Source organism: Pezoporus wallicus, unplaced genomic scaffold (genome assembly GCF_028554395.1).
Source record: "Pezoporus wallicus isolate ANWC-B61680 ecotype Strahan unplaced genomic scaffold, APGP_CSIRO_Pwel_v1 contig_7731, whole genome shotgun sequence".
Lineage (NCBI taxonomy): Eukaryota > Metazoa > Chordata > Aves > Psittaciformes > Psittacidae > Pezoporus > Pezoporus wallicus.
The window spans coordinates 399,727-418,263 of record NW_026635361.1 but is presented as its reverse complement, the minus strand read 5'-3'; the positions used below and the strand labels follow the sequence as shown (position 1 = coordinate 418,263).

Below are 18,537 nucleotides of genomic sequence, written 5' to 3'. Positions count from 1 at the left end.
AACACTGCATATGGGCTACCATCAGGGAAGGTGCTGCCCAAGATTTCAGCGGCACTTGCTTCCACACCGTATCTATGGTTGGATGACAGAACACAGAGATGTTAACCCTTACTTTACGTATTTGATTTGAAGAACATTTTGGCTTCTGCTTCCTTCTGCTACAGTTCTGGAGCGTAATGTCAACCCTTTACAGAGCCAAGACCCACAGGAACAGAGACCCTGTGAGTTCAAGCAAGTTGTGCCGCTGGACACTCCTTCAGGACTAGGGAACAAGAGATATCCAGATGTCCATGCTCTCACAGCCCATTTCTCACTTTCCATTCTTCTAGATGAAGGACCACTGTTGTTCCACAGCCCACAAAGGCACTATCACCCACATATCTCTCTCCCAATGCCGTCTCCCAGCACAAGAAACCCCAACACAAACAAACGCTTAGCAGAGCTGTGTAACGCACCACGAGCCATGGCTATAGCTTCCAGAGCTGCCACTGAGCAACTATAGTGGATGTGCTGAGAGACAACTGGAGTGGGAGCACATGGGTGCCAGAGTACGTTTCAGAATGGGTTTATTCAACCCATTGCCTCCCACTCATGGATTTGCAAAGACTTGCCTTAAAAGAGTAGGAGAAGGTGATGGCATCATTTCCATATAATTCTTCCAGTTTACTATTTCAGTAGCTCCTTAGTATCTCCCACTGCGGAGGAAGAAACAGCACACAGCACTGCAGCTAGGCTGTCTTCAGGTAATATTAAAAGCCCCAAAAGAGTTTTGGCTGCCCTAAGTGTAAAGGACCTGCAGGTTCATCCAAACAGAGTCTGCGTCCCTGGGAACCAACACTTTCCTCTCATGCCAAACCCTCGGTCAGCATCCAGTGCCTCCCAGCAATGCTTCTGGCAGGGTGAGAAATCAACATTAAGACAGATGACTACTGAAACAAAGCAATCAGAGCTCCGTGTCCCCATCACTAACAACACTTAGTCCCCTCCCCTGCTCATCCTTAGACCGTAACTCCCACAAGCAGTGAGCACAAAGTATATTTCAGCCCTTTTCCCTCTTAACATTACACACCACGTCTCTTCAAGATCCCTCACACTTTTCCCCCTTTTATCAAGAGAGAGCATTGAGAGCAGCCCTGAGAAGGTCTTGGGGTGTTGAGTGAGGAGAAGCTCCCCATGACCCAGCTCCAGTGTGTGCTTCAGCCCAGAACCAACCCCCCGTGTGCTGGGCTGCACCCCCAGAGCGTGAGCAGCAGCTCAGGGAGGGGATCCTGCCCCTCTGCTGTGCTCTAGGGAAAACCCCCCCGGCAGCCCTGATCCAGCTCTGGGGCAGCAGCACAAGAGGGACGTGGAGCTGCTGGAGTGAGGCCACAGGAGGCCATGGAGATGCTGCAAGGGCTGGAGCAGCTCTGCTCTGGAGCCAGGCTGAGAGAGCTGGGCTGGGGCAGCCTGGACAAGAGAAGGCTCCTGAAGGGGAGACCTGAGAGCAGCTCCAGTGCCTGAAGGGGCTGCAGGAAACCTGGAGAGGGGCTTGGGACAAGGGATGTAGGGACAGGCCAAGGGGAATGGCTTGAACCTGCCAGAGGGGAGACTGAGATGAGCTCTGAGGCAGAAGCTCTTCCCTGTGAGGGTGCTGAGGCGCTGGCACAGGGTGCCCAGAGAAGCTGTGGCTGCCCCATCCCTGGCAGTGTTCAAGGCCAGGTTGGACACAGGGGCTTGAAGCAAGCTGCTCTGGTGGAAGGGATCCCTGCCCGTGGCAGGGGTTGGGACAGGATGAGCTTTAAGGTCCCTTCAACACAAACCAGTCTGGGATTCTGTGATTCTAGGTCCCCACCCCTATAAAAGTTCTCAGCTCAATACACTTTATTTTGGCCACCACATAAGTTACTGCACAGTTCCTACACATGTACCACATATGGATGCAGCTCCATCAAATAGGAGAACTGTTGCTCTTCTCCAGATCACCACCATCCCCAATGGCAGAAAGAAGCAGTATTTGATACTTTCAGCCCTGCACAGCCTCTACAAAAGACACAACTAAGGTCTCAGTTCTCATCCCAAACCGCTGTGACAACTCACTAATGCTGGGCTTGAAGAAAACAATAGTGTCAGTTTAAGTGGCATGCAAAAGCACATTTTGCCACAGAAAGAAACAGTTATGCTGAATGAAGGTGGAGGAGTTTGGTACTGGGCAACAGGTACCAAAATACCTCAGTTTAGCCCCAGAGTAGAGGGTGTCAGAAGCAGGTAAGGAATCTCTTCCCTTACACTAGATTTTAGAAGCCCTGAGGAAGACTCTAGAAATCCAGAGCAGCTTAGCTATGCCCAAGGTCTATTTCTGCCTGTGAGATAAAACACCAGCTACTTGGATTATTATTTTACTTTGAAATAGGGCAGTAACTAAGCAGGCAGTAAAACGTGCTCTTCAGAGCCTGATCCAAAGGAGCTGCATCCCACTGCCACCAGACCAAGCAGCAGTAGCTCAGAAAGTATTTACTTCAGCAGCGACACAAGCTCATGCAACCACTGGCTCCTGGCTCAACCACCAGCTGCTCAGTGATGGGAACACGACTGCTTGCACGGTCACAAGTGAACCAGGTTGAGGAACTGACCCAGGTTAAGGGCTTGCTGGTTTATTTTAACCCAGTGCGGGGTCATCAGACACCTGAGTCAGCACAACTCAGACAACAGGGACCCGCTCCCAAGAGGTTGGTTTGTGAAATCAGTCTGCTGAGAGCCATGAGTCAGGCACGGCAATGCTAACTCTTCCCCATTTCCAGATTCCCCACGTCTTCTTGTCCCAGAGACTTTAAAGCATATCAGGGTATAATGTCACACAAGTCAGAGCCAGAGGTCCCACTTTTCTCCCCCATTATCTCACCAGCAACTGAAAGCATAACCCAGAACTGTTGTTTCTCATGTTGAAGAAAAGGGGTTGACATCTTTCTTCCAAAAGCTCTTTACGTGCAAGACACGTCTTGAGGGCAGTGGCTGCTCAGGACCTAACCCCATCTGCATCATCACTATTATCTGGGGGCTCTATTCAGCTGGGTACCAACCATCAGATCTCAGAGAGTAGCTGGTGGGAACATTGCCAACCTCTACAGATGTGTCCTCACCATCACCACGTTGTGAGCCTGGCAAGACAGAAACACGCTTTTCTTTTTTATAGGATCTTTTATTAGTCAGTGCTGGAAAGACTGGAAGTGGCATATGTCAGGTCAGCTACCCGTCAAGTTGGTACAAGGAAAACAACCCAAAGTGCCACATTTGGGTTTCAGGGAAAGCACAGGTCTGTCCTGAGCTACAGAAACTGTCTGCAGGCAGGAACAGACAACAGAGGAGGAATAAAGCTGAAAGAGAAACTGTACAATCGCATTTTCCCTTAGATCATTTTGCAGAAGTCTTAAGATGTCTCAAAGAAGCCTTCTCTGCTTTTTTTCCCCTCACTCAGATATGTATCGGTACATTAATTTCACCCCAGTCAGCATTGTACATTCCCAGGTTCTGGTCCAGAGCCAGGCTGGGCATTAAAGGCCAGGTAGACCAGAGCCTGGAGCGACATGGTCTAGTGTGAGGCATCCCTGCCCACGGCAGGGGGTTGGAACTGGATGATCTTAAGATCCTTTCCAACCCAAACCATTCTACAGGATGTACCCATTTCACAGGCCTGATGCATCCATAGGAAACTGGCCCTGTTCCTCATGTCAGGTAGCACAACTGCTCTGTCTGCCAGCTCCGGGTAACACAGCTCATGCCATGGAAAGAACAGGCCATATTAGCCCTGCCAAATCAACTACTCACTGATCAGCAGTACCCAGGAGTTCTCTGTGCATTTTCCATGTCCTCAGGGTAACAGAACATCATGTTTGCTGCTTTAAGCACATTCAAAGGCATCACCTGGTCAAAGACACTGTCAGAATTAGGAGGATGCTATCAGCAGATCAGTGGAGGTATCAGAAGTTGTACTTCACCTTCGCTGTCAAATGTCATGATGTCAAAAGACTATTTTTTCATAAGATTACTTGAAGAAATAATGATGCCCTGGCAAACCTGAAGTGTGCAGAACACATCAGGCAAATGGAGAGGATGAGAGTATTCTTCTGGTACCCAACATCACAGCAGCACCTGGAAAGGGAAATTCCCAATAACTTGTGTTCTTTTTCTACAGCCGATTCCCACAGCAGCTCTATCTGGAGGCTCAAACAGCTGCCAAAGAAAGAACTGATTGATTTTCTGGATCAAGTTTTATAAGTTCTCTGCAAAGGTCCCTCAAATTGTCCTTTTCCTGGTCTCAAAGGTCCTTCCAGACAGTGACTAAAGAAAGGGTGTCCTCTCTTAAGCCAATGTGCAAGCAGAGGATCAGCCCCCAAGATGATTTATGTTCAGCATAAATGTGTTAAGCACCAAGTTGTTGGGTGCTCCATCTCCCACCTGCTTTTGTTAGTGGGCACTAAAGAACATCTATTCTACCATGCTCAAAGCCAGGCGAGTTGTGTATCACACAAGATAATCCAGCCAAATTGTCCTCAGGACCTCTGCTGCTCAGGACAACTGCTGCTGGTTCCTCAAAATCAGCTGTTGCCAACTGTGAACAGAGCCTCACCCAGAAGGCACTGCCAGCACAGAGTTCTTCTCCCCCAGCAGCTATTGCAGTGCCTGATTATACAGCATCTTCCTCTGCTGACAAGAATGGGAGCCAAAGGACAGGCCACCTCATGAAGCACACATCAGGTACTCGGGGGGAAATATTCACTACGCAAGCATCTTAAAATACCAGGCCTGGGCAGCCTGTGTCCTGAATCCCAGCTTCCACTTCAGAACACTGTCATTAACATTTTCCAGCAGATACACACACAGGGAGAAGAAAATGGTGCAGCGCAATCACTTCTGCCACGAGCACAATCCAGTAGCACCCACAAACATCAGTGAGTTAAAGCTTTACCGTGGGAGCTAAACAAACACCATTCCAAATGAACACTTCCCTCATGGCAATGGCCAGGTTAGCACAAGTGTTATGAGACATGGTCACGGGTGGCATGTTCACCCCTTCAGAGACAACGTGACTGAGGAAAAACATGGGCTTAGCTGAAGAATTTGTAGCCAGGGGCACTTGACAAGAGCACTAGAGAATTTGGATGAAGAAGAAAATCCTTCACATCCTTCCGCCTTATCTCTCCCCTCCAGGCCTCAGCTTGGTGGCCATCCAAGCACTGCCCGTTTCTCTGCAGTTCTCTGTCCCTTACTGCTTCTCATTTTGTCCCTTCCTCTAACAGCACACACTTGGTCAAACCATTCCCTCTCCACACGCCTCACTTGGACACAGGAGTTTTACCCACTCTCCGAAGCATCACCACACTCCATAGTCCTTAGGAAAGGGAAAAAAACCACCTCCCTTGGGCTGATTCATCTCCTCAGCACCACACAAAGGCCCTCAAGTTGTCTCCTGGCAGCCCATACCTGGCTCAAGAAGCAGCTGGGTGCACCATGCTGTACCACACCACTCAGCACAGATTTAACCAGCACCCATTCAGCACTCCAGTTCCACAACTGGATCCCAGTTCTTATCAACACCTTCCCATTTCCCAACAGCAGCCTCTGCCCACAGACCATCTCTGCATCATTCAGAAGAAAGAGGCTGCCTTGCCAAATTGCAATACAATACAGAACAGGAAAAGCTTAACCCTTTGACAGATTTACTGGCAAAATATGTTCTGTATGAACGATGTCACCTTGATAAATGGGCAGTAAATCTCCCCCAGTGGTACCTGTGCCTTAATCTGTAACTCTCAATCAAGCAAAGAAAACATAATTCAGCCATCTTAACACTCTTTAACTCCACACGCCCAGGAAATCATTGCCAATGCAGCAGTGTCCTGGGGATGTAATCTTTGGCAACATCTTTGCATTGGCAAAAGCCCCAGAGCAGATGTGGTTGCAGCTTATTATCACTTCCCCACACAAAAGCAGCTATACCTGCAAAAGCACTTCTTTCTGTTGGCAGGATCTGCATCTGCACTAGGATGAGCTGCCAGCATCCTCTTCCCAACAAGCCTCTTCTAGCTCAGCCCATTTTTTAATGATGACTTTGCAGTTTATTCACCATACTCTGCTCATTTAGTCTCACTTAGTTTTATAGCAAACTAAACCGAGCCCTGGCAGCAGCCAACTTTATGAGCTGGGATTTCCTCTACAAAAAGAGATTTTGCCTGTTTACACCCCACAACTTTCTCCTCCGAGGGCTCCACAGAAGCCACCTTTGAAGAAAGGATGTTCTGGAGGCATGAATTGTTCAGCAATTCTCTTGTTCGGTCTCGCTCCCATCCTTTCACAAGATCCACCTCAAACTGTAACTGCAGTCTCTAAGGGCTGCAGGTATTTTTAACTGACTACCTGAGCTCCCTTGAGTTAAGAGAAACACTCCATTGGGATTCAGCACAGAAATAACAAGTCACAAATCATACAGCAGCAGGGGAGAAGTGGAAGCCTCCAACTTTTCTTCCCTATTCTCACTTAAGGACTTTGAAGACTTGCCTCTATGCAAACCTGCACTCATTTCATCAGAAGAGTCTCTGAAGCTGTCACGTTAAACCTCCAGAGCACCTGGAGCCCCAGGAAACACACCTGAATGTGCAATTCCATGTTTGATGGACTGTGCACTAGCTGACAAGGCTCCCCTTATTCCTTTCTCATTAAGATATTACCACCTGTCATCAGATACTGGGCTTCTGCACAAGGAAAAACCCACCTCATCTGTCAGTCCTGCCTTACAACTGCTATGAAGGGTTCCAATGTGAGTAATTACACATACTGAGGTGCACTGCAAAGGCTGGCACCAGCTCTGCCAAACCACAGCACTGCAGAGATACCCTGGCAAGCCGTAGCAGGACACCACGGAGGGGAATTACACTGCCACACACGAGAATGACAGAGATCCCAACCATCCCAAGCACCCTCCCTCCAGCTTCAGCCATTCCAAGCATCCCTGAAGACAACTGCAATTCTTCACCCTCTGCTCCCCTCCTAGAATCTGACCCCAGCTGAAAAAAATCAGTATCACAGATAGGAAGGTGGTTCCTGAACAGGAATGACACAAAGTAGATGACAGAGTCAGCGAGCCAAGAAGCAGCTTAGCAATTTCTCAAGCATCTGACCAGTGTCTGTAAAATCTCCGAACCCATTTCCAGTACCTGAACACAGAATTCCCAGTGGAAGGCAGAGTATCTTCCATGCCTAAACTACTACAGTCCAAGACCTATATCACATAATGCTTGACACTTACTGCCATACAGAACTACACTTGCATTTACTATCAACTGTCACCATCCAGCATAAAAAATACAGCAAAGTACATTTTCAAGTATTAATTTCAGCTCTTAACAATACAAATAAGGAAGTTTCAAACACATCGTTTCACCAAGTAAAACAGACTGGTTACTAGAGAACATGATAATGCACACATAAAACACATACAAATCCAAGAATACCACCTCCATTTGCTCAGATATCTTTCAGTCATCACAGAAGTATTACTGCTATCAAACCCAAGATCTTGGACGCATTCGTTCATTAGATCCTCGTAGCCCTAATGAAATCCAGGAAGTCACAGAAATTGTTCCTTTATTAATCATTTCTATTTCACCCCCAAGACCCCCCACTTCACACAAAGCCAAACTTAGCACTAAGTGCATTCATCAGGATCACTTCAGGTGAAGAGGAACACAGAAGGAGAACCCTCTTCCTTCACTCTAGGTCAGAGCTTACTAGAGCCTGTCAAAGCTCCCAGAAGAGAAGTGAAGCTGCTAACTAAATGTTGGAGTGTTTTTCTCCCTAGCTTTTTAATTAAAAGCTGCTGTTCAGCCTAGTTTTAATGCAGACTGATCAGTGAAGCTCTGTCACTTCTGAGCACCTCCTCTGGAGTCTAATCTCATCAGGCCTCATCATGCCTCCTTCAGTTACCCATGAGACACGGATCTCAGACATTCTCCCTTCTTCCTAGAAGAGGTCCTTAACTCTTTTCCAGACCATTCCTTCCACTTCCCTATTTCTCAGATCCCTGAGACTTACTAGGACAGAGATTATTAGGAGTTAACTTATTCTTAGGTTAGTCTTCCCACACAGGAAAGCTCATTGCAAGGGGAACTGTTTACTCAAGTGAATTCTCCTGGTTTCCCCTAATCCTTCTCCACATTTCCATCTGCCAGACAAAGGAATGCTGATTGCATTTGTATTTGTTACACAAGAACTCACACAGTCCAGAGCTACCAGCTGCAGAGGGGCTCAGAGCTGGGAAAAACTACCCTGAGCTCTTTCAAAAGTTAAATACACACCTATAATGCAATGTGCACCCAAAACAGGCCACCAAAACCTTGTCTTCAGGTGCATTTCTTCTGCTGACAGTACAGAGTTGAGCAGTTCAACCATCACTTCAGGAAGATGGAGCAAAGCAACAGCTCACGGGGACAAGCAGGGGGCTGGCTGAGAGTGGCCTATTTCATCAGAGTTCACCAACACCATTCATTATGTGGCTCTGCAAGCAGCTGTAGCCATGCAGCAAGAGAATGGGAACTGCCCAAGCCAAGAGCAACGTACATGTAACCATGCCCCTACTTCAGGCTGCAGGTACATGTTCCCCTACACATCAAGAAGCACTGCCTGGGATATTAGGTACCCAAAGAAACTCAAAGCACCAGAACACCTAGAGTCTGTTGGTGTTTCAAGCCAAGCAGCAATGGGAGCCTACCAGTCTTAGCTCAGAAAACCAAACCAAAACCTAAAAGGAAGTTACCTGTACTTCCCTACACAGTGACTATTTCAGCAGCTTCCACTCACACATCAAAGCAGCACAGGAAGGTTAAAAACCAAGTGTGTCCTGACTTGATTTTTATGTAATGGGGTTGTTCAAGCACCAGCCACTTCCTCTGTGGCTCTGAAAAGGTTTTGCTAAAGTAAACAGGACAAATGCACTTTGCCAGGGTACTACACTCACCAGCTCACTCAACGCACTCCAGAGGCTGCCTCAGCTTGCTAATACCAGGCAGGAAGCAGAAGCCTTCAGAAATACTTGAGAGTTTTCACTTCTTTATCTTGGAAGAAAGTCTCGCCATGCCTTCTCCTTAACAGGAGAAAGCAGATATTAAAGAACAAAATAGACAAAACTCTCACCCAAACTCATCTGTTATTTTGCCACTTGACTACTTTCAGGTGCAATTACAGAGATTCTTGTAGTTCTATGTTTTCAGTGTGTTTTCTCCACTTCAAAAGGACTTTTAACTGTGCCCAGGCAGAATCCTTCTGAGCCAGGATCTCCTACTCTATCCTGTTTACCCGCTGGAAAAGAGAGCTCCGAGTCTTCATCCCTCATCTGTGAAATTAGGCACAAAACATTATTCCATCAGGCACAGACAGTTTTTCTGAAGGGCTGTAAAGGCAATATGCAAATATCCAAGCTTTTCCTTTCCCACATCAGGGATTACCTCCCTGCAGCTCCCAGATTCCTCACATCACAAAGCAATCAAAGCTTGATCTTCTGCGAATTAAGAGGCACCCTCCCCACACAGAAAGGCACGCTCACATTGTCACAGGACGTGCAGAGTGCCTCAGATCAGGAAGTCAGGCAGATAAGTCATAGGAAAAACCTTTTCTCTCTCATCCCTTTACGTATCGGCCATGAGTACTTCCCCAGAAGACCTAATTTTGAAGCAGATGGCCAAGACAGGATCCTTGCACTGCTCGTCCCTGGAAAACAGAGGTGCCACATGGTGCTCTGGGATGTAAAAGTCTTAACTGAGGAAGACACAAAACCAAGAATGCTTTAGAAAAGGAACTTAATGTGCCCGCATGAGTAAGTGAGCACCACCAAAAAGTGGTCAGTAACTAGAAAGAACGCCAAGCCGCAGAGGGAGCTGGTACAAAGATTATCATGCAGTTAATCCTAAATTATGGCCAAGAACCACTTGCCACAGCACTCTCACAGTTGCTCCCTGTCCCTAGCAGCAGCATTAGGTTCCTCTCCCCAATATATCCAGAGAACTATAACCTTTTGCCATCACACAGATGTGCCAGAGCTTGTCACAACACGGTCACAGATACAATAGCTTACTGGCCTTTTCCTTGTTCCAAGTGACTTAGATACTGCTGAAAGTCATCTGTGTAAGGCTTCGGATCTGGAACAATTCCTGACATTTGGCAAAAGCCCTCTGTCTCTAAAAACAGGCAAAGGACTGGGCGCAGACAGTTGTTGGAGCGTTACGTACATACAGTGATTCAAACACTAACCACAGTGAACCACTCTGAATACCAAAAATAATCACTCAGCATTGCTATGCCATGTAAACAAGGGGCCTCTTCTGAGCGGGTGGCTGTGGTTATACAGGCATTTCAAACCGTGAAAAGACACCAAGTTGTGAAGCACAAACACCACCAACCCAAGTTACATGTGAAGCTCAACTACTGCAGTAGCCTTGGAAAGCAGTTTTCAAAGCACACATTCAAACAGCATTTCCAGCTCAAGACCAAAAACTAAAAGCAAGCTAAGGAAGCAGATACAGGCCAGGCAAGGTTGAGGTTTTCAACATTCCCAACTGCAAACAGCTGGGATGGCGAAGACACTTACATGTTGTCCCAATTTTCACTAGCAAATTAAGAGAACTGTGTTTCTCCAGCTCACGCAGGGTCCGTCACATCCTCATCACACTGGAGCCTCCTGCACCCACAGCCTACAGGAGGCCAGCAAACACACAGACATCTGTATTCCAGGCTGCACTCAAATGCACCATTCGGCACCAATGAGTAGCTACAAACCCTCCGTGTGTTTGACGCTGAACGAGGCTGCAGGTTGCCTGCAATTGCTGAAGCTACTGCAGGACTTCATGAAATCCAGCAGCATTATGCGCTTGTAGACATGCAAGAGAATAATTCTTCCCTGTGAGGGTGCTGAGGCGCTGGCACAGGGTGCCCAGAGAAGCTGTGGCTGCCCCATCCCTGGCAGTGTTCAAGGCCAGGTTGGACACAGGGGCTTGGAGCAAGCTGCCCTAGTGGAAGGTGTTCCCTGCCCGTGGCAGGGGTTGGAACTGGGTGGGCTTTAAGGTCCCTTCAATCCAAACATCCTGTGATTCAACGAAAAGCCTCAAAACATTACTTACAGCTGCCAGTAATACAGTGCAGCCAGACACAAACAGAAAACATCACTTGCAATACTCGAGATCACTCAAACTCCACACGTAATAGAAGTCCAGAGGACTGGAAGATGACCCTGAGCAGGCAAGTTACAGACAGAAATACACAGGTGTATTCCCAGACTTGTTACTTCCCATGGCAAGTCACAGCTCTTGTGACAAATTCTGGACACTTTTCCCAGTTACCAACCATTCAAAATGGACTTTCCTAAGCAGGCGAATGAGGAACCACAATCTCCAGATAGAAGGGGCTTCTACTATTACAGCACGAGCACAACTTGGAGATCAATAATGACTTCCTTAAGCTGCTCCATTACATATGGGAGCAAACAGCAGAACCCATTCTTGCTTATTTGATCTCATTCATGAAGTGAAAGGGAAGAGAGATTCTTTTCAAAACAGAAAGCTGAAAACAATTCAACACACCCCAAGGACACTTGGGGAGGTGCTGTACATGGAGCTACTTTAATGGCATCACTTCAAACAAATGGTGAAGCGTTCCAGGTCTCAGTTTGAATGGCAAGAAGTGGAGACTGTCAAATTGAAATCCTGCACACTCTGCTCCTAAATTTAACTGTGCCAAACAGCACTGAGCAAAAATAATGTCAAATATTCTTTTAATAGCCACAGGGCCACTCTGTGCTGCCACACATCACAGGAACACAAAGAGCATCAGAGGCTGGGGGTTATTTCCTACCATGATCTTTAACTCACACAAGGCTAAAACAAAGGAGTTAGAGCTTGGAATAAGTATAAAAGTGGAATCTGTCGTTTCATTTTAATCATGCTTTAACACCCAAAAATAGCTATTGTTTCACATCAAGGGCCACAAATGCTGCAGTCTCAATTACAACTTCTCTGTGGCACACCAGTTTGCAATTTATAGCAGAACTAACACTCCTCCTTTGCATGGCAAGTAGGGTCCTGCTCACTAAAATTAAACCCACAGGGAATAGCAATAACTGTATTTACTATTTGTTTCTCACTTTCAGAAACAAATGTTTAAAAGCAGCTAAAAAACAAAGAGTGTTTTCAGTTTCACTCTAAAAACATCCCTAATGCATGCCAGTCCCCATCTGCCTCCACGAGGCCCCTGAGAGAAGGCTGCCTTGTTGTGATGTTTGAAAAATGATGTTGAGACAAAAGAAAGCAGCATCAAATGTTTTCACTCCTGGCCAGCCATGAGATTTACATCTGGCCTAACCGAGAACTGAAGAACTAAAAGCAAACGGGTCATTTAAGTACAAAGTTGAAGTTCCTCTGGAGACTTCACAGACACTGGTTCTGCTGAAATTTAAAATAATGCTTCAAAATATTCTATTATATTCACAACTACATGTCTTGGCAGGCAGGGAACAAATACCATGTCAGTTGCAAAAGCTTTGCAGTGATGGCTTATGCCAGATTTCAGGAATGCTTTGTCACAACCAAGTCTACTGCGTTCCTTGGAAATATTAAATGCATTCCTACTATAATGAAACACCTTATAAACGCCCCGTGACAGAAACATAGCATTTAACAAAGTATTTCCTTCCAGCATCACAACATTAGGGCCCTAACAAGAATTTTATTATCAAATAGCTAACCACATGATAAGAGAAGTTGGAGGCTGCAAATTCACCTCGCGCCACAGCGCAAGCGGACCTGAGTGCAAGAAGCATCAGCCTCAAGTGCTTCCACCCACGGCCTCCTACCCAGCGCTTGTCAAGTAGCTTCAAGTACTCCGAGTCTTCAAGATGTCATCTCTAGCTTTAAATATGGATTTAAGCACAACCCTGTACACCAGCAGCTATTCCTGCTGCTCACTGGCACATTGTTCCTTTTTGGACGATGTATTTGGAACGTACTGCCCACAGCACTCAATTACACCAGCATCAGGGAAGTTTCCTCAGTTACAACTGGAAATCAGTACGTTCTGTCCAAGCAAATGAAGCTGCTGTTTGGCAAGACCTCTTTTGCCACGGGATAGCGGGTATGCACTTGCTGTGACAGGGCTCTATTTAACAGCAGGGCTGTGACATTTCGGGGGACATCTGCACCACCTCAGCTTTGCAACCTCTCGAAACAGCCATCCCTCAACACATTAACAAACACAGCTTTGTAACTTCGGAGCAGACTCAGGTTTGGCCTTATTTTAATGGCAAGGCTTTTATCCTGTACGGACCTGACCTTACTTCCAAAGACGTCATCCAGCTTCATCACGTAAATGAGTAACCAGTGGCTGTTACCAACGCTCTGATGTTACACATTACCTGTTCTGCTATGAAGAACCTTAAAGCCTATAGTACAAAGAAAAGGTATTTTTGAGCTAGAGTAACTTTTGTTGGGTCCGGTGATGCCACCTCCTTCCAGAGGAAGGCCAGGTTCGGGCATGAAGTTCAACATGCCCACAACCACACAGCACAACACCCGGCTGCATCCAGGACCCTGCTCCCTACTCTGGGGTGGGGAAACAGAAAAGCAGCAGCTCAAGTCCCATTTCAGAGCTTTGTTTTAAACACCAGCCACCTCAGAGCTCCATCCCCGTATTTCTGGTCCCTCGCCATTACAAAGTCCAGAAAGAATGAAGGTGGTCAGTGACATCACAATGATGTCATTGGAATGCTCCAGAAAAAGGTGACCAAAAAGAGGAAACAAACCCAACTCAAATATGGAAATCACACAAGCTCTCAACAAGGCAAGGAGGACACTGGGCCAAGCAAAGCTACAGAGACACAGATCATCATGTGCTCTCTTCAGAGTAGAAATAAACATGCTGTTCTAAACAGTTTTCAAGTTTATTTTCAGAGAATCTAGAGCAAAGATGGAAACAGCAATCTGACTGCTCTTAAAAAGGCATTCACAGCAGCAGCAAATTATTTGGACCAAAGTTCAGATATAAAGAATACGGGGAAGATGCTCAACTATGGGGTAAAGACCTCTGAGAGAAAGCCTTTTGTGCAGCACCACCTCTATGTCCAGGTCCTTACAGCTGTCCAGTTTTCTGCCAGCAGCTGGGAAACAATCAGAAATCAGCCTGTTTACTTTGACAACTAAAATTCAAACTAACATGTTAAATGACTCTCTACCCTGCACAGTTGTAGGGATGGAATTGGAAGTGATACTCTGAGGTGGGGTTTCAAAGTCTCAGCCAATTGACAGTACAAGTTTAAGGAGCTAATTCATACCCCTATTTTTGCGCTCAGAGAAGAAGGGGAATTCTTGTTGTGCAACATACAGACTCAATTATGAGCACCGATGCCAAATACTGCACAAAAATCATCATGAAACACCTGAAGACCTGCTTATGCTCAGAAAAAAAAAGGAGGAAATGCAAAGTAAATACTTGAGTCATTCTGAAGCCTGTCTCGTTCACTGGAAGTTTAGTTGTTTCAGCAGGCCAAGCGATAAGGAGAGGCACCAGCTCGGCGCCGAACAGGCATCTTCAAGAGCCCATCGCACACTACAGCACAAGTTACAGCCTTTATAACCAGCAAGCATACCACAAGTTAGCTACTACTTCTGCAGAGTCTTCATCAGCTCAAATCCCTGTCCTGACAAGCTTGGTTTTCGTATGCAGTTTGCATTTGGAAACGACTAAAAAGATGGGAGAATTTGAATTTGAGTCCCTTCAACTAGCAGTACTATCAGCTAATAAGTTGTTAAAATGTAGCGTTTTAATACGAATAAAGGCTGTTTAATACAGAGTTATACCTGCCACGGCTCAGATACCCCCTTGCAGATACTTCATGGCTCACGGATAACTCTTCCTTTCACTGCAGCTGCTGAGATGATCAACTGAAAAACAAAATCTCATTTACAGCCTTACTCCTGATCAGAAGAAATCAGTACCTCCCTGATTAGAGGGCAAGAAACCTACAGCTGAAGTCTTCAGGTACTTGACACCTCTACATTACACCCTCACTTGAACAAATAAGTTCCCAAGCACTACAAAATATAACTACAACCACCATTATTTGATACCCAAAACCCCATGTAGATACTCAAAGCCCACAGCCGTCCAATACTTGAGTGGAACAAGTGAATCACGGCACTGCAACCGAGGATCTGCAGCAGGATCCTGAGCCAACGGGTCTCCAGAAAAGGTTTACTGAACCAGAAAAGCAGCAGCAGCAGCAATCCTGGTTGGGTGCCAAAACCCAAGGAAATAAACAGAACAGAGCCCTGGAAGATTTCGTCACCACCAACAGAAGCAAAGATGAGCAAATACTGAAGCATCCACTGAACTGAGTTCACTTACCCCTGAATAGACTAGAAATCTACTGACAGTTAAGCTGGCATTTAAAAGCCATTCAGAGCAACTGAATGTTTTTCTACCCTCTTCTGATACCTTCCAGGGCTTAAGCTGATTTTAGGTCCCGAGTTTACCCATGACGTTCTAAACAACCAGAGCTTCTGCACTCTGCTCTGTTCAACCAGGAGTAGCTACTGCAAACCCAACACAAATAACTGAAGCATAGGCAACAGCCACGGCGGTTCTGTGTAGGCAGTTCACGAGGCTTCTGCAGAGCCCAACGCAGCCAAGTCCATGGCAGGGTCAGACCTCCTGCTGCCACCCATGTGCAGAAGGAGAAGAGTCTCTTCAGCTGTATCTTCACCTATATTGACTTCTCTCCACTAGTTCTGCAAATCAGAGGTCGAGTGCACATGTCATACAGCTCAAAGGCAGCACAAGAGAGGGGAAAAAACCCGGAGACCAGAAATGAGGACCTTGTCTAAGAAATCAGTTCATGAAGAACATGCAGGTGAGTGCAGCAAGGCAGCCAGGTCTGGAAGACCTGGAGCAGGAATACTCACTGCTCCAAAAGGCAGGAACTTTTCCACCACTGTGCTTATGCAAAGACAGAACAATGGCAGAATCTGTTCAATATCATCAGTCCATGTCATGATTTTCACTGTTGGTCACTAAATCCAAACTGAAAGAATGAAAACTTTGAGTTATCATTTGCATATCTACCATCATTTGTTTCCCTCTCTATATGAGGATCAATAACTGGTGGCAAAGAAACATCCATACTTAACCATGAGATTGCCTTTAACTGCAGGATAATCAGCTAATCTAAAGAGACTTCTTTATTCAGCTTTACAAGTACAGTACTGTCACTAAAGTTATAAACATTAATTTGACTGAAGAAATGCCATTTACTCATTTGGTACGCAAATACTTGTAGAGCTGTTTGCATAAAGCTCCATATAAGCTACAGTGCATTTATGGCACATAAAACAACATTTTAAAGCTGCTATTACAGTCACCGTAGAGCACAGAGTAGTTGGGCAAATGCATTCACTGAAGCATCTCGTCTTTAAATTGACATACCAACACTGGAACAACTACCAACAACTGGCAAAGCAACTGGTTTTGGGGCACTCTATCCTTCCATAGTTCACTTTCTCACACTAATCCTCTTGGCAGATTGGAAAAGAAACATTTTCGGTTTACTCTAACTCTGAATAATCCCATGTAAATGGAACAAAAGGAAACTCGCACACTGGTCACCTACAGAAACTTTATGGTGAGCTGGAGTAAAGCCTGGCCATAAACACTTACAAACGGAAGCCAGAGAGCTCCAGCAGCTCGAAATTTCTGCCAGAAGCTCAAGAGCCAACTGATAAGACTTAGATACTTCTATCTGAAGTCAGCAAATGTTATTTCGAACTCAGTATCTATTTTGACACTATGCGCTTAAATCTGGAGACAGAAGAGTTAGTGTTCGCAGCAGTGGCTCGTATCCCTCCTGGCCTATGCAGGAAATAATCACAAGGTTCAGCCCCATGAGCTGGTGGAGCGCGTCTGTATGTGCCAGGGGGGAAGGGAAGGGAAGGGAGAAGGCAGCAAAACCAGAGCCGTGCCCGGCTGCCTCTCCCCAAATTCCAGAGCTTGCCAACGGCTCACGGCAGGAGCTCCAGGGCTAATCCCCCCCCGGCCAGCGGGAAGACGGAGGAGGGGAAGGTAAAACGCAGGTTACAGCCCACCGGCTGGCAAGCACACAAAGAAAGAGGAGTCCTTTATAGCCAACGGCCGCGTTCCCTGCGCTTCCCCGGCAGGAAGCGAGCTCCAGGCCTGTCCCCAGGGACCTCCCCGAGCGAAGGGAGTGCCGAGGAACCCCCCGCTGCCTCCAGCGCGGGGCTGGGGGCTCGTTCGCAGGAGCTGTTGGGCCGCGGGAGGCCCGGGCCCGGCGCCGCTCAGGCGAGGCCCGTTGGCGGCGCGGCCCGGCCCGACCCGCCTCCCCCTCGCCGCCGGTGCCCGGCCCCGGTCCCGGGGATGGGGGGTCCGCACCTGGATGACCTCGTTGACCTCGCGGATGCACTCCACCATGTGCTGCAGGATCTGCTCGGCCGTCAGCACCTCGTAGCGATAATCCTCCTCCTGCTCGGGGCCGCCGCCGCCGCCGGGGCCCGGTCCGCCGCCCAGACCGCCTCCACCGCCGCCGCCGCCGGGGCCCAGCCCTCCCGTTTCACCGCCTAACAACCCGTCGCGCTCTCCGCCGACGCGCAGCCCGGGCTCCACCAGCTCCACCTCGCCCAGGTCCAGGTTATCGTCGGGCTCGTCCTCCTCGTCGTCCTCCTCGTCCTCCTCCGCGCCGCTGTCCTCGCTGCACTCCTCGTCCTCGTCGAACTCGTAGTTGTAGCCCTCGTCCGAGTCCATGGCGAGGCGGTGAAGTAACGGCGGCGGCTCGCGCGGCGCCCCCCGCCCCGCCTTTACCGGCTTCCCCTTCACGGACGCAGGCGTGGGCGCCGCAGGGTGGCGGGGATGTATGGTGGAGGTGCGGCAGGGAGCCCTCCTGTGGGGTCCTGTCAGCCGAGCACGGAGGGAGGGCCCCCAGCACTGCCATCACACGGTGCAGCACCTGTGGGGAGTGACTTGTGAGGGGAATGTGAGGGAAAACAGGTTGTTGTGCCTCGAAATTGGAATAAAACTGCACTGAGACCGTGTCCAGGCGGTAGTTCTTGTGAAGCCATGGGAAAAACGTGTGCCTGCCATCCCTGGAGGGACCCTGGCTGTGCCGGGAGCATCTCTGGACTCCAGCTTTGCCGTCTGGTCAGTGGGGATGGTGACACCCGGTGTCACGGGCTTCACTCCCTTTCTTCAGTGTTGCTATTTTGCGGGTTGGGCAGAACGCGCCCGAGTGTCAGCACCGGCACACGGACAGCCCATTCTCCCTGCAGCAGACAAGCCGCCAGCAGCACACCCTGTGCAGGCCGTTGCTGGGCTACCCCGGGCCTCTCGCTTGGACACCGCACCGCCGGCGAGGGGCGGACCCCAGGGTGCCGCAGGGGCTGAGCACCCTTCGCCTCAGCCTCCCCTGCCCTTGCAGCAGCTCTGCCTCTAGCATGAGCCGTGCTGGGCCGGGTACGGGGGAGG

General features: G+C 48.0%; 1 protein-coding gene across 1 annotated transcript in view; it reads right to left on the bottom strand.

Annotated features, from left to right (window-relative positions):
* Positions 1-17,866, bottom strand: part of ARIH1 (ariadne RBR E3 ubiquitin protein ligase 1) — a 59,816-nt gene extending 41,950 nt beyond the window's left edge. Inside the window, exon 1 of the mRNA XM_057420773.1 lies at positions 17,452-17,866. Coding sequence (XP_057276756.1) covers positions 17,452-17,820 — 369 coding nt within the window. The 5' untranslated portion in view covers positions 17,821-17,866. The remainder of the gene's footprint in view (positions 1-17,451) is intronic.
* Between the last annotated feature and the right edge of the window lie 671 nt (positions 17,867-18,537).